At 27.5% G+C, this 22,845-nt stretch overlaps 1 protein-coding gene across 1 annotated transcript in view; it reads right to left on the bottom strand.

Moving 5' to 3' along the window:
• LOC107449199 (voltage-dependent calcium channel type A subunit alpha-1) overlaps nucleotides 1–22,845 on the bottom strand; it is a 345,775-nt gene that overhangs the window by 12,362 nt on the left and 310,568 nt on the right. The window contains exons 33-42 of the mRNA XM_087159475.1: nucleotides 17,030–17,113; nucleotides 14,782–14,898; nucleotides 13,717–13,782; nucleotides 8,800–8,891; nucleotides 5,788–5,938; nucleotides 4,386–4,513; nucleotides 3,271–3,367; nucleotides 3,001–3,106; nucleotides 2,752–2,856; nucleotides 1,463–1,569 (exon numbers count right to left, since the gene is read on the bottom strand). Of these exons, the coding sequence (XP_087015601.1) occupies nucleotides 1,463–1,569; nucleotides 2,752–2,856; nucleotides 3,001–3,106; nucleotides 3,271–3,367; nucleotides 4,386–4,513; nucleotides 5,788–5,938; nucleotides 8,800–8,891; nucleotides 13,717–13,782; nucleotides 14,782–14,898; nucleotides 17,030–17,113 (1,053 nt within the window). The remainder of the gene's footprint in view (nucleotides 1–1,462; nucleotides 1,570–2,751; nucleotides 2,857–3,000; nucleotides 3,107–3,270; nucleotides 3,368–4,385; nucleotides 4,514–5,787; nucleotides 5,939–8,799; nucleotides 8,892–13,716; nucleotides 13,783–14,781; nucleotides 14,899–17,029; nucleotides 17,114–22,845) is intronic.

The raw sequence follows: 22,845 nt of genomic DNA, 5'->3' as shown, positions 1-22,845 counted from the left end.
GAGAATATTACTATAAAAATGTAATATAAACCGATACTCATTGAAAGTTCTCTGCTTTAAAAAACGCCTAATATTTTACGAAAAATTATGTTATTGAGATTTTGAAATTAAAATTGATGAATTGTGAGTTATTGTTTACTATTACTATTGTGTTTTGCAAATAAATACTCATCCAAAGGGCATGCACTTGAAAAACACTTAATATTTTTCAGTAACCAGAAGTAATGATAATGCGTCTGGAAAAAAGAATTGCTATTTATTTTGTTATTTATCACTATTACTATTGCGTTATACAAATAAATACTCATTCAAATTCCATGTACATAAGAAACATTTTATATTTTGTAGTAACTAGCAATAATGAAATACGACTGGAAAATCGAATTACAATGAGTTACTGTTTTATATAAATCAATACTCATTTAATTTTTTTTTTAATGTAAAAAGTAAGTTTTTACTGTAATCAAAAATTATGATATATAAGTGACAACTTGAAAAACAAAATTACAGCTAGTTTAAATTATTTACGAGTATCAAGTTTACAATAAATCATTACTCTTCCTAACCCTGCATTTAAAAATCATTGAAGGGTTTACAGTTATCCGAAATCGTGATATTACGCCTAGAAAAATAATTAGTTTTCAGTTGGGTTTATAATTATGATTAATTTTAAGTTGGTACAAATTACATTCATTAATTTGTTTTAAGAAAGTATATTTTTATTAGTATTTGCAATCCCAAAAATACTATCAGCTTCAGTAGTGTCGATTTTCTAAACGTAATGAATATGTTTTTACCGACTTATTTTCAAATTTAAAAATCTTCAGCTTTTCTTTGTTCACACAATTTTCGAAAAATTTTAAGTTTATTACCTTTTTTCATAATATCTATTCACAAATTACATAAGATGTTTTTTTTTAATAATGAAAATAAAGAGTACTAAAAATAATAATAAAGAAAAAAATTTAAATTGAAAAAAATATTTGAATATTAGTTATTTATACTACCCTTTGAGGATAAAGAATATGATTTGCAATAATTAACAATTTTATTGTATAGTTATTTCAGGAATAAATTTAATTATTATTCAGAAAGGAAGTGTTACAAGAGATATGATGATTCAAGTGAAGTAATTGCTATTAAAAATACTTAAAGCATTTAAATCAGAAATAGTTTCAATTTTATATACTTAATTGTCTCTTATGAACCGTCCATCAATTAAGATTAAAGGATAAATTATCTAATTAAATTAATCTCAATGAACAACAACAACACAATATTCTAAAATATTCCTTACACTTAAAATTTTGCATGCATTATATTAGACATGTAATTATATTGTGAGAATTTATTTCACTGTTGTAGATACATTAATACGTGCCATTCAAAACTTCATTTAATGTATAAAAATGCAGGTAGAACTATCCCTGTAGCATCTTTGATTGATTGTATAAGTACTTACAGAGAGAGCGTTTCCTGGATTTTTACCAAATCTAGTTTGTTTCCAATTTTCTAAAAGGAGTAATCCCGCATAGATTTTGCCAACAGTTAATTGTTTAGTACCTACAGCTGAAATTAACATACACATCAATTAGTACCGAAAACATAAATATCGTAAGAGAAGTAAAGAAAAATAGGATTTAAGGGTTCATTTCAGTTAGTAGGTCTAAAAAAATTCATTTTTTTGAGAGTTATCTGTAAAATAGCCAAGCAATTTTAATATTTTGTACTTTAATTTTCACAATTTTAAGTGTCTTTTAAAGTTTTATTTAGTGTAATCTCACGCATTTTTTATTCATTTATTTTCTGACTCATATTATAATGTTAGAAGTAGCTAAGTCTTCTGCTTAAAAACTTATCCCAACAATCAATCCGCCTCCAGTTTTTAAGGGTTTAAAATGTTAGTAATAATGTTTTTTTGAACTTACTTTCTCTGCTTTAACTGCTCGTAAAATATCTATATCAACTATGTATCAAGCATATTTTATGTTGTTATAAACGATTGGTTTTGGATACTTATAAAGTGTCCGGTACTTAAAAACAGATGTTCTGGAAACTTATCATTTGGAGCATTTAGTAGTATGGTAACTATAAAAAGAAAGTAAGGAAGTCTGCAATTTTTTAAGCAGCCCATCTGGAAACTAGATTAACATAAGGTTTGTAAAGCTTAGAGCAATATACAAGGTGTACTTTTTCTAAGTTGATTATTTTGTCATTAAGTTGCTCTTTAGTTTAGTTTCAAGATGGATTCATAAGTCTAGATAGGTCATCTACTAGATAGCACAATATGTTATTGCCCATTTCGAAATCATGTTTTTTTTTTTATGTTAACGATTTGATAATCTAGTTGATAATTATTTAGCTAAAAGCCTTTTATACTTAATGTTTAAAAATGGTTTGAAAGAAATTTTAGTTAAGCAAGTAAAATTTGTTTTTATTGTTGAATGTTTGGTGTGGAATCTTCAGGAAGATTTTTCAGTGTGTTCGAAAGTGTGGAATCTTCAGTGTGTTCAGTGTTCATTCTCCACAACACTTATTACAAATTAGCTACCCAGGACTATGAAGCAACTGTTCAGCGTCTTCGAAATTGCTCTGAGCTTCAAAATAAAAAGAATTTATTCTGTTGACTCAACTAACTAGAATGTTTCCTTAAAATAAATAATTAAAAAAAAAACAGCAAATAATTATAATAATAAATTCATTTGAAGCATTACATAAATAGAAAAAGATTCAAAAAAGTTTTGGAATCACCTTCAGGCGGAGGTACCAAACGATTTATTTGTTTCTTAGCTTGAAGAGGCCATAACTTTTTGATGGTTTCCCTTAGTTCTCCGTCGGCTTGATCCATTTCTTCAGCTTTAATAAAAATAGGTTTTAGGCTTTGGTTGTTAGAAGTAAATTAATTCCATACATATTCAATTACCCAAAAATGAATAACGTATTGAAAAATAAAGTAAAGTGGAAGGAGGTAAAAATATAGTTTTAATTTACAATACTTACCAGCTCTCATTTTGATACTTAAATTTTCTCTTATCAGAGCAAATAAGGTGGTACTAAAATTTACTTTCATATCTTCCGTTAATGGCATATTCATTCGTATCAATTTCTAAGAAGGAAAAAAAAAACATTGCTTGAAATAAACTTTTTGTTGTTGCTATTAGTAACGTGACGTATTCAATTTTAAAAAAAATAGTATTTGATAAATAAGTTATTATATTAATAAATATTTTATAAGAATACTCGCAATACTAATTGTAGATGATACCTTACCTTATAAGCAAGTCTGTAGGGACACTTGTTGCCAAATCCTAAAGGTGGATCCATGTTCCTCAGCATATCGTACATTTCAGAATAGGGAATGAAACCACTATTAGAACATCAAATACATTATTAGTATTATTAATAGTTTGATATGAAGTAAAATAAATGAAAACTACTATCGTTACTACACCAATTATAAATAAAATGTTAGGTACATAAATAATATGTTATTTATGTATTAATATTAACTTTATTTGTAAGTAACAATAACAAGTTTTGTTACAGCATTTTGGTTTCAAATTTTTCTATGTATTATATTATTTTCCACTTGCATCTCTTAATAATTATATAGCTTCCAAGTTTGGAAGAAAAAGCTTTCTTCTTTAATATCATGTATATATATATATATATATATATAAGTTAAAAATATGGAGAAAACATGGAAAATAACAAAACAATGAAAAGATATAATCTCTTCATCAGTTCACACGATTATATCCGTAAAAAGAAGTGCTTTCTAATATTGATTTCATTATTTTGCTTTCCGGCTTTTTAATATATTTTTTTAGCAATATTTTATTTTTATTTTTTAAAGATATTTTATTTTTATAGCTATATTTAACAGGAAATGAATAATTAATTATGTGAGTATGCGAAAGATTTTTCGTAAGAATAATGAATTATGTGATTTCAGACAGAGAATCAATGTAAAATCTCGTTAGTGGCTTTTTATTATATTATATATTTCTTTTAGAAATTGTAGCGATGCATGTTTGCACCATCAGGTATTATCTTTTTTGTTCTTTTTATATATTTTTTAAAAAAAATTATAATTTATAAAACAGTTTAAAATTTTTTTAGAATTTATAAATGAATCATTAATTTTATAATAAGAAAATCTTTAATACTTTTTTGGTGTTAAAGATTTATAATTCTGATGTTAAGAATATGTATTCAAATGTTTGCTAAATTTAGATCAAATGAGCAATGCTATATAAAGTTTTTTTTTACGAAGTTAAGAATATATTAGTATTCTTAATATATTCTTAACTTCTTACTTTCAACGCGATATATTAGAGAAATTACATTAAAAACGAGATTGATGTAAAAAGTACTCTACTCACGTGGCGTTAGGATCATATTCAGCCCAAACACGTATAAATTCATCCAAGTGATGAGCACCCAATATAGAAGGATCTCGAGTGAGGTAATCAAAATTATCCATAATGACAGCAACGAATAAATTAAGCATCTGAAATAAATTTTAAAGTAATGAGTATATTTTGACAAAACAATACCATTTTCTTTGTTCATAAATAAACAGTTTTATTTAGAAAGAAACAATTTCTCATCTGCAAATATCGATTGAAATATTTAACATCGAAGATTTTACTTTAGCAAGAATCTTACATTATTGCTACGAAATAGCTTACTTCTGTGAAATGGTAAGCATTAAATGTTGTGGTAATGGTAAAATTACACTGAGTGACATTTTTTGTATTATTTAAGTTATTGTGGTTGGTATATGTAATAATTTGAACTACGAGGAAGTTAAATTTAGTTTATTACAACTCGCATAAGCCCGAACTTAAGCATTTAATAGGAAGAATTTATATAATCACTGCATATGCCCCAGCAACTCATGAAATACAAAATAAAAATAGCTAATTTATTGTAGCGACAATATTTAATTGATTTCTAAACGTTATTTTAAGTTACAAAAGATTCATTATGTTAAAGTATACTTCTTACAAAAATACGGTAACAATAAGTATGGTAAAATAGTTTAAAGGTACGAAACAAGCGCGTTAACAATGCAAGTTGTTTGATAGGTGTTAAATTATGTAGCTTCAATTCTCATTTAATTCATACGACACGAACTCTCAAAATCGAATTGTACCATAATTAGGTGCAGCTAATTTTACCAGTTAGTGTGACTTATTCAAGTTTAAAAAGATTCATTAAAAAAATATTTGCTTTTTAAATGACAAATAAAACTCGTTTCAAACATATGAATCTGGAATTATCTAAAATATGGGATGCAGGGCAAAAAACGTCCATTCGTACAAAGTAAGTTGTTCGGTAGGTATTAAATAATAAAGTATGAATTCTCACAATCCATTTATTTGGTACTGCTAATTTTGCAAGTTTGTGTGACTAATTAACGCAAAAAAGTTTCATTTAAAACATATTTGTTTAAATCTCGTATTTAACATAAGAGTTTGACAATATTTGAAATGTGGGATGCGGGTATAAAACGCCCATTTAGCACATACTGTAGAAACAAATCTAACTTTTTTTTCAGACTTTTCTTAGAATTTTAGAGCTTTAATATATTAATAGTTCCACATATTCAACATTAATAAAGAATTTACGTTATTTTTAATATTCATTCCATGTATATATCAGTGAAACAAAATATCTCAAAATCTTGATAGAATGTTAGATCTGTTTTTAAAACTGAGTAAATTAAGTTCATGTATTAAAAGTATTACAAAGTTAACTCGAGTAAAATGTTTCTCTTACCAAAAATGAACAAAAGAAGATGAAACTGACAAAATATGTATAAGCTAAATTGCTTCCACATTCACCCTCCGGCTTGTTGGATCTTTCATCACAAGCTCTGCCCTTCACACAATCCAACATAATTGCTTGCCATGCTTCACCTGTCGCACACCTTTAAGAAATAATGTAGAAAAAAAAACTCTACAAATAATTTAAATGTTGGTATGAAAAGGGTTTGCATCCAAATTCTTAGTTTTGCAACACATTGAGCACTTGAAAATAATGATAAAACTCATGCAAGCAGATATAAACACACATGCTGATAAAAACAAGGTGAGGTCCAGGAAAAGGACACTGACCCTGAAACGTAAAGCACAGCCACCACTGGTTTTACAAAAGCTTTTGAAGATTAAAAAATGAGGCCCTGAAATGAAAAGCCCTGCTATCATTGTTTTAGAAAAGTTTTTAAAAAGTAAAAAAATGAGGCCTGAAACGTATTGCACAGCCACCATTGTTTTACTAAAGTTTTTAAAGATTAAAAAAAGGAGGATTTTGCTTCGTGAATATAATTTAACACTCTTTAAAATATGCAAATTGGATCGTTTATTCACATCAACAAAGTCTTTATAGTATCCTAAAAAAATAATGAAAATTTTTATGCATAAGTCTTTCTACTCTTTTAAAAATGTCTATAAATATTATTTGGCTTACTATTTACTAAAAATATAAGAATCTATTTAAGGACCTAATCATATTGTAAAATCTAACATTTAAGCACAACACACATATTCACTCGATTTAGGTAACACATTTTAGTGGTAATTAAGATAAAAAAAATAACTATAATTAAAATATATAAGTTTCAGCAAGTCATAAAATAGGAAATGCAATTAATTTCCAAACATTTAATTGGGTAAATATTTTGTCATCAAACTTAAAAAGCATATAATACGGTGTAAAATTTATAATATACTAATAACGGTTTGACACAATCACATTAAAAATGAGAAATTCATAATTTATCCACTAGTTTATTTTTTTTGACTCCATTCAATTTTCAATTCTATTGATTTAATTGAAAAGCTTAGTGGAAAAATTCTATGCAAGAGTTTTTTGAAACAATTGAGATTTCTCAAAGAAGATTTTATTTTAATTTTATTTAATTGTACAATATTAATTTATTATTTATTTTGACAAATTTTTAAATTTTGAAAATTTTAGAAATGAAGGTACTGACAATTTTTGAGTGTTTTCGGAGAAGAAAGTTCCAAGTGCATTTGTCAACTAACAGACGACGAGTTCAAAAAACCCTATCTTTTGGCATCGTTTTAAGACTCCAAGTTTAAATGAGTGTTAGGATTAAAATGGTTTAATCTAATTGGAAGCTTTAGAACAAGACAATGAAGAAAGACCTAATCCTCACTTCCTATTGTCAATGTATGAACTTTAAAATGTGCCTAAGGACCTACATGCACTCAGCTTTTCAATTAAAGACGATTTAACGTTTAAAATGTTATTAAAAACATCAATTAATTGGAATAAACATTTGACATTAAACTATATTGAAAGAATTTTGTATTATTCAAAATAATATTCTTAAAACAAAAAGTAGAAGATAGAAGCAAAAATGCTCACAAATACGTATTAAGCTTTATTTAACACAAGCATGCACCACACATACACACATTACAAAAGATGTTGAGTCGACAGATTGCACATATTTTCCACTTCTTCACATCAATGGGATTTCGATAGACAAGAAGCACATTACAGCTTTGATGAAACTTATGCCACCAAGTAAAATTTTCGATTGTGAATTGCATTTTTGAGACATTTAAATATGCATGCAAGAGCAATTACGTGGCATAGTTAAAATATTATAAATTAAGCATAAGGAGAGCATGCTATTTACATTTATGTAAGATAAATTGAGGTGTTTGGTCTCAAAACCAACTTAGTTCATTTTTAGAAATTGTACAGGACATTTAAAATGAGACATAGGACATTCAAATGTAATAATGTGACAATCATGACTTTTAAATTTTGATAAATGTACAATAATTGAGATATTATTTCAAAAGATTTTCGACGCCAATGTAGTTTTAATATAATTTTAAAAAGTACTTTAAACCGAGCTGGTTTTTTTAAACATGAGAGTTTTTATTACAAAAAACAGAAATACTATTTCTTTAGGAAAATAAAATCAAATCGTAAAAGCCAGAATCAAAAATTAACAACATAAGAGCCAGAATCAAGAATCAGTCAATAGTTAAAGAACATTACCTATTCTAGGTAAGATAATTGAACAGTGTCGTACACAATAAAAAAAAATTTAGAGCTAGAATTAGACGCTATGTAATCAAGGTAAGCTGATTAAACGATGTTAGTTCAGTGAATGACACCGTAGAATACAAATTAACTACCGCAAAAGCCAGAATTTGTTTATTACTTAAGCTAATTCTGGATTACGTACTTCAGATAAGGTGATTAAAATTTACCATAAGCAGTGTAACGTAAAGAAATTAACTAGTATAGAGCCGAACATTTATAGCGTAAACATTTATAATATTATATTTTCTGCATTTATAGCGTAATCGAGCGTATCATTTATAGCGTAAACACTATAGGTAAGCTGATTTTCATGTCGTAAACTATGTCCAAATTGCAGAAAAATGGAATATTTAGGTGTTCTAAAAACCTTGCTTAAAAAGCAAATAAAACTCCCGAGGAGAAACTTTAAACAGTGTAATGAATCATGTTTTTTAATAACCTTCAAAAATTTAATTTCATTGAAAAAACTCTTAGGAAAAAAAAAAGATATTTAATATTCTTTTGGAACAATAAAAAGATTTTTTTTGAAATCAAACGCCTCATTTATCGTTAATACTATCAATGTTTAGCAGGATAATTTTTTAACTTTTTAAATATTGAAAGACAAGCTTCAGTGATGCAGATAACGATGGCTTTTTTTCACATTTTAATAGGGATGTGCACAATTTCACAGCAACACATACAACGTTTATTTGAACTTGCCTGAAAAGCAGCATTAGTCCTTGACCGAAATCTCTGAAGTTATTGTGGCGAGTTATGGCCGTTTCAGGGTTCAGGTCAATATTACCAAATACCTGCAGAGGCGTGCAGAGGAAGAGGCTATTATTGATACACTTGGCAAATATGCCCTATATTATTTACTAGCTACTATTTAAAAACTAATTTGATACATCATTATAACTACAATATTCATTAAAAGAAAGGTGAAATATAAGTGATAAAGTGAGAAATATAATGCATTCGAAAAAAATATTCTTATTGAAGTTTTCTATACTACAAAGGAACGGAAATATTATAAAGAAGTTTTTATATGAAATAGAATATGCTATGAAAGGCACTAAAAGTCTACATAGCTACTGCTATTGAGGACGTCCTAGCCGACTAGGAACAAGGTGCGTTAAACAGGCAGAGGCAGGCGGCTAAAGAAGATAAAAAATGACGAAGCAGAAAACACTTTGCCATTTATTCTTGCTGATGGAAAAACTATTAATTTGCGAATTAAAATTAAAACAATTCTGCTTATTAAACCAGTATTTTTCAAAGGAGATGACTGATTAATAATTTTCATGATTGTTCAAAGTCCATAGTGAAATATTTGTGTTTTTAAAAATCTTTAGTTTTTTTTTGGTAGGCTTTGTAATTTAATACACACAAAACTGTTATAGTTCAGCTTTATTTTTATACTATTATTAAAATGAAATTTTGCAAAAACATTAAAAGAATAAATAACTAATATTTGGATGCGAAATCTCTATATTCATTTAGCAATGTTTTGGAAAAAAAGCTACGATTTCATTTGATGTTTTTATTGAAATGCAGAAGGCTTCGTAATGATATCCCTTAATATAAAATTTTTAGAAAACTTTTAAAAGTAAAGTAAAAAAATAAACGAAAGCGGTCAAATATACACATGCAAAAAAAGAAAAAAAAAGCGCTATCGAAATCAAAATGAACAGCACTCGAAGGCGAGACTGAAAAAACTAAAACCCTTTTGATTGCCAGACGAAGCAGAGTTGCAACGCATCCAAGTTTCATCAGACAATCAAATTGGTTTTGATATTTTTCTCAGAACCTTCCTAACTATTAGTTCAACAGATTTCGATACTGTTTTTTAACAATTATTTTACGCCGCTTAATTTGTATACTTTTTTTTGGCAAGAATTCTATATTAAAGAAGGTGATTACGAAACATCCTGTATTGTGTAATACTTCCAAAGCATGTTCTAATAGCAGAAAAAAATGTTTTGGTTCGAAATTAACCACATATGCGTAAAAAAATAAATCTCGTTCTTTTCTTACTATTGCTTCAAAATGAAAGATTTATATTGAATGTCAATAAAATGGCAAAGTGTATAACTGTTATAATTTAATGTTATTAAACTCACCTAAATAACAGAATAAGAGATTGAACAAAGGTTTGGAAGTTGTTGTGGCGATTGATTTCTGTGTCAGGGTTGAGTTGGATATTGCCGAACACCTGAGAGATTTTCGAAGAATGAAGGGATAATTTAAACCCAAAATGTTTGAGATACAACAACACTAGACTGAAAAGTGAAGAGTGGTCAGGTAGAATGAGCGCATAAATATCACACAGAGGGTTTTCTTCAGTCTATTTAAAATAAATACTACTCGGAACAGGCATTCTTTATTATTTTCATTGGAAAGTACAAGGAACCATATTGGTTCGTTAGTTTACAAGAGTAAATTGTTTTTCTGCTCGAAATTGTTTTAAACGGGTGAAGGAACCTCGTCTATTTTCTGAAACATCTCAACAATATTTATATGCATAGCAATTAATAATATCATTAAATGTTTAATTATGTGGAGAGAGTATTATGGAAACTACACGCAAATTCCTTAAAAATATATGATTGTAGATTTGAAAAATACATTTAAGGTTTTGATATGTTTTAATAACTACGATTTTTTGAAATTTTATTTTTCTAAAACTTGTTAAATTAACTAAACATTACAAAAAAATAAAATTTATTATAAAATTGTAAAGCATAAACTATACGTGAAAACTGTAAGGGTTTTCCCATATTTACCCCATATCTTTTCATTTAGGAATCATATTACAGCAAAATTTTTCAGCAAAAGAATTTATTGTTGCAATGCATAGAGAAACGATCAAATTAAGTAATGACGAGCTATTTAACTATTCAATTGTTAGTGAATAAACATTATAAGCATTTTTTAAGTTGCGTTATATTCCTTGAAAGTTCTATATCCAAAGTAATGAATATTGCTTAAATTCTTATTTTTTGAGTAAGACTTTGATTTTCATGCCTTTAAATTACTAAGTTAAATTATTTAGAATTCTCAGCCTTTTAACAAAATTTGGCTTACCAGATTATTCGTTAATTAAGTTGTTAAAAGATTATTGCATAAATGATGATAATTAATGTAAGAATATAAATAAAGCAATGCGACCCAAAAGAGAATCGCATTCGATCTAGCAACATTAAATGCGTCCCATTTAAAAAGAAAGTTGATGTGATGCATTGATTGATGTAAATCGACGTGTAATTAATATATATATATATATATATATATATATATATATATATATATATATATATATATATATATATATATATATATATATATATATATATATATATATATATATATATATATATATATATATATATATATATATATATATATATATATATATATATATATCTTTAATGGTATATGTTTTTAGAAGGTAATAGGGAGTCAACTGAAACAAAAAGCTGGGAAAATCTGGACCATAAAAATACAGGAACACTTGAGGCCGAAATGCGGGTATTTGGGTATTCTGAATATTTGCAGACAGTCAGAATAATCAGAAGATTTGAATCATGACTAATCATGTTTTGACTGACAAATTTGTGAGTGAGAGAACTGGATTTTGTGGAAATAACGACAGTTCCTTTTGTATTGAATATATTTGTAGTCAACAAATTAAATATATTGATACAATAAATCAGTTCCGTTTCCAGTTAATGTTACTATTTACTTAACAATTTAGTTTTAAATCTATCAAACATTGCTTTAACTTAATATACTTAAGACTAATGCAATGTTTGATAGATTTAATTTATTGAATATTAGTATTTGACAGATGCAATGTTTTTTTTATAGAAATGAAATAGTTAGGAATAATTTTTCCGTATATACTCCTTTAGCCTTGAAAATTCTGATAAACTTAGAAGAAAAAAATTATAATGTTTCTTTTTTTTTGATATACAAAATTATTATTGTTTTTGTCTTTTCTCTGTTGGTTATAGACTGGAGATATACCAAATAATTTATTAAAATGCAGCTTGATATAATCAATTTCTGAGAATTATGCATAGTTATTGGTTTTAATTGTGTATTTTTAGTTCAAAAATAATTTTTTTAAAAAACATTTCATAGTTGTAAATTAGTTTAAATATGCACCTGAACAGAGATTTTAAGATTATATGTCACCATAAAAATTAATAAAACGTTTAATAAAAGTTCATAAAAATTCAAACCAATGAACACCATTATAAACTGACTTTAAATAAATTGTCCTAAACTGAAAATAGAAAATGTTAAAACACGATCGTTTATGCGAAGTAATTTTTATGCTCAAAATTTCAATGCGAAAAAGTATTAAAAATTATTAAAATTTAAGTAATGAAAATTTGTTTAAAGGCATAAAACAAAGCAAGAAGACAAACATTTTAAACTTTAAAACAATAAAGACTCTGTAATTTTGTAAGAAAACATTTAGAGAGAAAATAGAAGAGAAAAATACAATAATTTGTGTAGAAACTTCCACCTATGAAAAAATTACAAAAGGACAATTCATAATAAACAAGTAAAAATAATTTTTAATTATTTTTTTATAATTAATAATTGATCTATTAGATATCAAGTTTCCTTGATGCAAAACTTTCAATACTAAACTGAATTACTTAATTATACTAATAAATGAACGAACTACGAAATATAAATTCACTTAAAATGCATAGATATAAAAGTATAAATTAAGTAAAGAATAAAAATTAGTATTAAATAAATGCTTTGAAAACACATTCAGTACCAAAGTATAGAATGAAATAAAAAAATATTAAATTTATAAAAATAAAAAATATTTTCAATAAATATTACTGTTGGTCGTAAATATTATTTTTTTAATAAACATTACTGTCTTATTAAATATTAATGTTGTTTAGAAAAAACGGAGATGAATAGTAAAATTAAAGAACATATATACTATAAATAAATGGAAAAACATTTTTATATTTTTTCATCTAAAAGTTCATAAAGAATACCCTAAATTGAAAAATGAATTAATTTAAGGATATAATAGTTTATATTAAAAAGTTACACTGGGAACAATTTCCCCAGTTTAAATTGACTTTATATAAGAGTATCTAATATTTCATTTGATATATTTTCTCAATTCAAAATTAATTTTACATGAGAACATCTTACATCATATTTCATATACTATTAGAAACATAGACTTAAAATATTTAGTGACTTTTTAAAAAGAATCTTTGAATGCTAAAACAGTTTAGACTGAGAGAAAAAGAAACTGTATAATGCACACAATATTTACTTAATGATAAGATGATCTTCTAAAATGAGTTTTATTAATATAGTTTTAATTAAATATGTACTCAGAAACATATCATTTAAAATGTGAGTTTAATGGTATGGATTTTTTCAATGTTGCATATTGCTCTTTAAAACTTTTAAAATTTCAATTAAAAAGATTGCTTACGAAAATATGTAACAAGGTTATGATATACACATACATTTCTACGTTTTTAAAATATTACAAATTAAAGGGATTAATTTTAAGTAAAAATTAGTTTAAAGACTACTAAAATTATTTTAAAACTCTCTAAATTTAAATTACATATAATTTACCTGCATTCCAATGATGGCATAGATGAAAAACAACATGGCGATGAGGAGGCATACATAAGGTAAAGCCTAGGGAGAGATTTATACTTGAAAATAAGAAAATTCAAAATTATGGTATTTAAAAAAGACAGTTAAAATTAAACCCTCATTTTACATGAGAATAAAATCTACGATAAGAAAAAAATCACTAAGAATAAAATCTAAATGAAACAATAAATTAAAAAAATCATGATTTTTGAAGAAATTTTAAAATTGTAATATCAATTGGCATATTAGAAACGCAAAACATTCTTAGTGGAGACTTAAAATTAGAATTATAACTACGCTTGATACACTATAAAAATAACTGTAAATTCTAAAACATATTTCTTACAGAAAATAACTATTTAAATATAACCGTTTTTGACCGTTATCTTGGTGCTGCGAAAAATTTCCGTTTTTCAACAAACTTTCCCTGTATATTTGATGGTTTTAAGCAGTTTATCACAAGACAGTTTTTCTCTGTGTTCCACCCTAACCATAAACGGATTAAAACTGTCAATTCAAATTCTAATTTTTGCCTTGCAGTTTTGTTTACAGTAAGAAAACTTAATATTTTTTTTTCAAATAATTTTACGATTATTCTCTATACTTGCTCTTACAACAGACTACAATGCTGACGTAGTTATTTTGTCGAGTTTTTTGTGTGGTTAAAATAACAGGTTTTATTGTTAAAATAACAGTACTTATCTGCTCAAAAGACAGGCGTCCGTTTTTGAATTGCTGTATTTTTCTGCGAAATAAACTGTTTAATATTGGCACACCAGCTGAGAGGTTTTTTTATAATTTTTTGACAGTGTACTTAATGGATCCTAAGTTTGCATTTAAAGTTTAAACTTCAATCTACATACTTGAAACATTGTTCTTTTGTAAACATTTTAATTCAGATGTTTAAATCATAATAAAGTACATTTATACATTAAATAAAAGACACCAGATCCATGATAGACATTTATAATTGAAGCATCAAGTGGCATGTTTAAAATTTGGTAAAAAAAGAAAATAAGGAAAATCATGTGTCAAATTTACCTTGAATGATTGAATGAAAGTCCATAACAATATCCTGATTGTATAACCTTGACGCAAGAGTTTAATAAGGCGGGCAGCTCGGAACAAGCGTAGAAATCCAACATTGATGAAATTAGCCTTTTAAAATAAATCATAACACAAATTAGTAAAGATTAGGCTGTAGAAATGGAAAGCTAAAGTCCCTTCATGATCGATGGCTAATAGTGAGATTTAATTACACAGAATAAGAGTTCACACGGAGAAAAAATTCTGGTAAAACTACCTTACGCATGGCAATGACATTTCTAGTTAAAAAAAATCAATAACTCTGGTAAATGAAACCAAAATGCACGCTATTTAAATCATTCATTTGGTCCTTTTTCCTGTTTGTGTGGCAAGAGTTTACCGAAAATTCTGGTTTTCAAAATTATTGCTCTGGATATTTTTCAGGATCAACAATTTACCACAGTAAAGATACATTAAAACAGAAAGGAATAACTTGCATACTTCTATTTATCATGATAAAATTGTCAAATGTTTACCAAATTTTACCTCATTTACTACGAAACATATGGTAAAAAACCCCTTTATATGGGAAAAAACCATACTTCATTGTTAATTTTACCAAAATCATTACCAAAGTGATTCGGTAAAAATTATCGAGAGTTTAGGGTTCCCGAAGAGCCAGAAACACCGTAAATGCTATTATATATTGGTAGTTTTAACCATACTTTTTCTCAGTGTAATAATCAACACAATGAAATAAAATATACATCAACCATTTTGTGCCAAAATAGCATCTCAGTTTTATTACTGAACAGAATAAAACTGAAATAGAATGTTATTAGAAAATTAGATTGAGTGTTATAAGTGGACTGAAAATAAAAGGTCTAATTAATTCACATCTTCTCATCTTACGCACTTTTTCACTTTGGAACTTCGTCAATATTGTTTCACAATTTAACTATATTTTTTCTCCAGGAGTTTTTCATTAAAAATGTTCATCGTATTTGTAAGTCTTTGTTAAGCTTCTATTAATAAGTAATAAAAAATGGGAAATTTACGAGTCTAAAATTTTGATCTTTGAACTTTCTTGTTAAAAAAATTGAGATAATCTATAAAAAGTAGAAGTGAAATACAAAATTATTAAGAAATGTTATTAGATACATTTTGAGCATTGAAATAAGAAATTCAATTACTTCTTACAATGCTTTTCTTTCACACACTTCATTTCTTAAAAGAAAAAAGCTGAGGCGAGTATAAATTCTCTACTTTATGAACTAACTTCTAATTTTAGATAAAGAACGTATTTATTCCATTGTATAAAGTTGTTTATTATCACATTTTTCTAATTTCTTACTTTTAGGGTTAAAAGAAGTTAACAGGTTTCGCATTTGTCTTACATGCATATTTAAATAATGGATTTAATAAAATAATAATAAAAACAACTTAAATAACATCAATTTGACAAATTAATAGTATTTTAAAAAACTTCCTTTAAAACTATGCTTAGACTACATATCCTAAGCCTTATTTAAGAAAAATAAATATTTATATTTTATCTCTCAACACCTTTATTCTAATTAATGAGTATTGAATACGTAAATTATATTTGAAGGTTCTTTGTATATTTATGAGACAAATGCTAATAAATAAAGGGTGTTCCAAAATTTGCATAGGATATATTTTTTTACTATTTACGTTATAAAATGTTGGCAACGAAACAAAACGGAATGATTGATGATAGCCCAGGATTAATAAAAATAGAGCAATATATAAAAGAACAACAAGTTTTTATTGTTTAGCTATATTTTCAGCATAGCGTCATTTTCTGGTTGTACAGCTTCTAATTTCAGTGATTGGAGTTTGTTTCCCCGAGCCTATTTTTTTAAATTTTTTTTTATTTTAAGGGTGTTTTGAAGTCGAAATTTCGTTTCAACAAACCAATGATTGATATAAGAATGATGAAATAGAATGTCATATCAATCAAAATCAGTTAAATTTACGTAAAAGGTCTTAGAAAATTTCGATAAAATAGCACATGCGAAGCAGTAAAGCTCCACATTACCTGATGTTCTGAATTAATAAAATATTCTCAATTTATAATTAAAAACCAGTGTCTTGAAATAAAATTTTTCTTGCTTAAAGTTTGGGATACCCTGTAAATCACAAAGTTTTTTAGTTTATTCATTAACATCTCTTAATGCTTAACACTCAGAAAGCAATTAATAAAAAATTTTATCAAGGAAAAACAATTGAAATTTCTCACCCCAGTTTCAACAACTAAAGCATCTACAACACTTCCAATGACTGTGATGAAATCAAATGTGTTCCACGGATCCTTAAAGAAATTCTTAAAACGAAATATTTAAATATTAAAATATGTTCATTTTACATTCTCAACATGAACAAATAATAATTTTGAAATAAGTGGAAAACAATTTAAATAATATTTAAAATAAAAATATGCTGCATGTGATATGCTGGAAATTAATAATTCAGAAAAATCTTTCCTTAGAATTGAAGTATCATACAAATATCTAGTAGTCAAATATCTAACTTTCTTTCTTAACAAATATTCTGGATAAGTAAAGTTTGTATTTTAGTATTTAAGACAGTTAAATTATAATTAGAAAAGTGGCATATCGTAAAAATATATAACATTTATATTTTGCTCATGCCGCTGTTCAGATTTTAATTCCAGCTACTTGTCATAAAATAAAGGCATATTTAATGGAGTTATTATAAATGAAAGTTAAATTTCTTAAACCAATATTATTTGTAACAGAGAGGCTTAACTTCCTTTTTATTATTTTGACATCCCAAAATGGCCAGGTAAAATTATATTTTCGCTAAATTAAAAGACGATTCTTTTTTCTTCTTCTTACGATCATTAGTACTTTTATAAAATTAAGTTATAATTCAAGAGTGTATTGTAAGAATATATAACATTTATATCCTAATTATTCTGGTGTTCAGAGTTTTATTATATAAAACATTCACCATGAAAGAAATGAGTTTATATTATGGTTATTAATTTATGAAAGTTAAATGTATATCAGTATTAACATAGAATATTCTAACACGCACTTGAAGATAAGCAGCCTTTCTCAATTTGAAAAAGGCAGAAAGAGCCCACTCCAACTTTTTTTTATTTTTTAGTTCGTCCCAATTATTGGTCATTTTGTGCTTTCTGTGTTTTTGCTATTGATCTTAAAAATTGTGACAAAATTTATTGTTAATTTTCATTTTGAAAACCTTTTTTTCTTATAATAAGAGTTTGCTCACCAAATTTGTGATGATTTCGCATTATTTGTTTTTCTCCTCAATCTCAATAGTTTCCACAAAAAAAGAGCATTTTACTGATAAATTATATTGTTTAATTTTCATAAATTTATGTAAAAACAGTTTGTTGATATGCTAATTATAACGAAAATGAAGATTTTATGGATTAGAAAAATAATCATCTGTACTTGAAAAAAAATTTAACTTAGGAATTCGGAATGTCTTATATAATAATAAGAAAAAAATGAGAAGTAACTTAACAATACCAAGAGACTTATCTCATGTTCGAAACTTATCTTAACAAGACCTTATCTCATGTTCAAATAAAAAAAAAACGATTTTATCTCTCTTGAATCAAGATACTTAAACAATTTTAAGAATCTCCAAATAAATACCATGATTTATATCTGACAACATCTAATCACTCTTTTCTTTTTGTTCATTTCAACATCATTCAAAACAGCTACTGCGACTCTTATATTTTAGTGAAGAGAGATTATTATGTATGTTATTATATATATCTTGCTCATCGAACATTTAAATTGGTTTCCTTCAAAAAAATGTGGTCAATCAGTAAGTCACATTTTATAGTTATGATAATTAATAGAAATTCTGTTATCAGTTTAAATCAATAGCTGTGTATATATTGCGCAAAGTTTTGCCTCAATGTAATAGAATTAATTTTCTTCATCAGTATTTTATGCTTGAAGAATTATTTCAATATGATTTACCTTTTTGTTTCTCAAAAATTCGGAACTAAGCTAAAACAATTAGTGTTTCGAAATTCAACTATGCTCGATTAAAATAGAATCGCAATAAAATTCACTGACGGAAAAAAAATCCCAACACTGAAGAGTAGTGCTAGATAAACTAAATTTTGATTTGAATAGACATATTTTAGTTTATGCAACTGAAAGATGTCTATTCAAATTTTGCGCTCGGCGTATAAGTTTGGTGCTAGTGGCGACACTGTGAATGCAAATCAGGGTTGCTTTAAATAGGTGTTCTACAATTCGTAAGCGTTATCAATCTCACAACTTGATAATAGAGATCTCTCCTACCCATCTCTTATCTAATATATGACTTGTATTTTATGTGCATGTCTTTTCAGCTTATGTCTTACAGAACATGACGAATCAGTTGGTCGCGACGAATCATATTTAGCATCCATCGTAAGAGCTTTTTCCGATAAACTTTGGCATAGTGAGTGGCTGTTAGTCAAGAATGCCTTTAATAAGACGGAGAAGCTATTATCAGCAGCTCACTTACTTTGAATGTGGTCGTGTAATAGGGCTGCGAGAAGGTGGATTTTCTTTCCGCGATATTGCAAAAAGACTTTGGAAAAATGCATTCACTGTGCATGATTGTTGGCAGCAAACCGGGTTCTGGGCTGCCATGCGGCACTACTGAGAGAGAAGACTGTGTATGGCTGTGGCGCACCGTACTGCGTCTGCATCAGAAATTCAAGCTGCAATTATCACTGCAGTCACAAAACGAATTGATACAAATCGGATACTTTAAGTACAGCTCAGAGCGAGACACCCTGTTTTTTGCATTTCATTCTGTCCAAATCACTATGACACAATGTTAGTGGTGTCGAGTTACAGCTCACTGGAGGACAGAGTGGAGATCTATTGTGCTTTCAGATGAAAGTTGGTTCTGTCTTTTTGCCTGTGACAGTTGGCATATTGGTTAGAAGGAGGCCAGATGAGCACCTGCTACCAGCCTGTCTCCGGTCTAGACACATTGGACATACACCTAGAGTTATGACCTGGGTAGCATTTTCTTATGACAGCAGGAGCATTTTCGTGGTTATTCCACGCACCTTGACTTCAAATTTGTATGTCAACCTGGTGATTTAACTCGTTTTGTTGCCATTCATGAGAGGCATTAAGGGGGTATTTTTCATCAGGATAACGCTTGCCCTTATACTGCTGTTTTAACCCTACATGCTCTACTGAATGTCAACATGTTGCCTTGGCCTGCTAAATCACCAGACCACTCATCAATCGAGTACGTATGGATCATCATTGAACGACAACTTCAGCATCATCCACAACCAGCATTAACTATCCCCATATTGATTGTGCAACAACAGGCATGGAACTCCATCCCACAAAATGACATGTGGCATCTGTATAACACAATGCATGCCCGTTTGCATGTTTGCATTCAAAATTCTGGTGGTTTCACCGGTTATTAATGTACAAGTATTTCACATTTGAAATGGTTTTTCTCTTAATTGCATTAACCAGTGATCTTGAAACTTTAATCAATGAAACATGTTACACTGCACTGCAGAAATTTCATTACTCTAAAATAAATTTTTCTTGGTGTTGAGATTTTTTTCCATCAGTGTATTAATTGCAATAAGAGTGGTGGATATAATATTCTTCAGTAATCTTGTTCTCAATTATGCTGACATTTTTGTGAGGAAGATGAATGAGTGTTCTTAAGCAAATTTATTAAAGTTATATAAATAATTGACTTCATTTGCTTACAGACTGATAAATGTTTTAGAAAAAAAAAGATGAAAAAAAAAATTCTTATTAAACCAAAATGCATGCATGAAAGTTGTATGCTATAGAATTAGTTCTGTGTTGCCAAATTCGTAATCTGAAATTAAATTAAAAATATTAGAATGAGACAGTTAAATTAAACATATTTACAGAATATAAAATTTTACGTATTAGGGAAATATTAGGATATCCTTGTAGCAAAATTACTAAAATTTATGCATATGTTGTACCTTAAGAAGTATTCCAAGGTAAAACAACTGAAATTTTTTTTCTGGTCAACTGAATTTCAGTTTAATTTTAAAGTAACAATTCAATGCTTTAAATGTTAACTTTAAGAGTGATGGATTGGTTATCGTAATAAATAAAAATAACGATAACGTTGCAATGAGTTTCTTAGAAATTTTCAATTCCCTTAAAATTGTAACTTTGCCCTCAGATTGTTGCAAATTAAATTTGACTTCTTATTTGTAACAGCTGAAATAGTTGCAGTTGTGTTTACATTACGAAATTTTTTTCCAACAGATTGATGTAACACCATATTTTCTCCATCATTACAGTTTTATAACCGTCGGTGAACAACCGATCCAATTTTTTGGGTTTACGACTACTATGTTCAACTCCGTAGCCTTGTAATTTTGAACCCAATCCAGAAGACAAGAGAACTCCTGGATCAAGTATTGAGAGAAATTTGCTTTCATAGAGGACTTCTTGACGGAACTAACCCGCATTTGCGTTACATGGAGAGGAATACCACCAAAATCTCCCACGACTAGCCTGATGGCAAGGGAACTTGCCATCAGGCTAGTCGTGGGAGCGGGAGTCGTGGGAATCTTACCGCTGAAGATTTTTAACTATCATTGCAGTTTGAACTAAATTTATACGTACATATCCCTTTTATTTTTAATTTCAAATTTTTTTTTGTAATATGAATTTGAAATAACTTACCACAAATGCCAATTCCTAGGTACAGTGTGATTAATAATTACAGCAGCATGCTCAACACATATTTTAAATCTGCTTAGGGTAAACCAACCAGTGAAGGAACACTGTCCAGTGAAGGAACATTTCATATATATTGATCAAAAATAAGAATTTGAAAGTTTTTCTTTAGATTGATTGGTAACAATAGCTTACTGTCAAACAATAGGAAGTCATCTAGCAATGTTTTAGATTACCTGGTCAAATAGACTTCTCTGGAAAAGTTTTTGAATTTGTTATTATCTCTGCAACACCTTGTTTCTTTGAGAAAATTATAAGGTGAGTGTTTGTATTTATATGTTTGAAGTGGAATTAATTGCATGTAATAGTTTTATTTTTCTCACTGTGAAAAAGAGAATTCAAAATACAGTTATTGAAGTTACGTTTTATTCTTTTTAAGCATCATAGCATAATAAAATACTGAGATAAGGGGGTGTTTATTCACTGGATCACCAAACGATGAAAAACCAGTGAAGGAACAAATGTTCCTTTACTGGGTTTTTTTCTAAGTTAATGAAAATAAAAGATGAACTTTAATTTTCTTGTACCTTTAGTGATGTTCCGCATCAAAAGTATGTTAAAAATACGAAAAACAACTTCTAACCAGTGAGGGAACAGACATGTTCCTTTACTGGGCAGAGATTTCCCAGTGAATGAACAGTATATGTTAATATGTTGACACTTTAATTTTCAATTCATGATTACAAAAAGAAAGTTAACATTTTCCAAGTATTTATATGTTATAATTTCAAGAATAGGCTTGCTTTTGAATATTTGTATGGCTTATAAATTCATAAAGAGTATTAAAAAATAACCAAAAATTAGTGTTCCTTTACTGGTAAGAGCTGTTCCTTCACTTGGTTTTCTTACTACTTGTTATTTGAACCTCCAAAACTTTAAAACAATATTATGTAAGTTCTCTACAATTTTTTTACATAATTTGCAATTAGTAGCAAATATGTTGACACTGTCATTTAACTAAAATTACGAATTTTGAAATTAATATAATTTTTTAAAAGGCAAGCGAAGCTTAAGTGTTCCTTCACTGGTTAGTTTACCCTATAATCTATAAGTTAACAACTTAAAGATTGCTTAGAAGTGAAATGATGTTAAAAAGGGATGAAAATACATATTACCGTAAACATTTGTTTATCATCATTCATTCAGTCATTTCGGAAAATGTGTTCGAAATATTTAATAAACATGATTATTTTTCACACGAGAAAAAGCTGACATTCAGTATGCGCTGATAGGGAATATTGTATTTTTTTACTGAAGAATTTTTAGATTTAAATATTTTCTA

This window comes from Parasteatoda tepidariorum, chromosome 3, assembly GCF_982258835.1.
Source record: "Parasteatoda tepidariorum strain Cologne lab strain chromosome 3, Ptep-v5.0, whole genome shotgun sequence".
Taxonomy (NCBI): Eukaryota; Metazoa; Arthropoda; class Arachnida; order Araneae; family Theridiidae; genus Parasteatoda; species Parasteatoda tepidariorum.
Note: the sequence above shows the minus strand (reverse complement) of the source record. Positions and strands in the feature narration are given on the sequence as shown.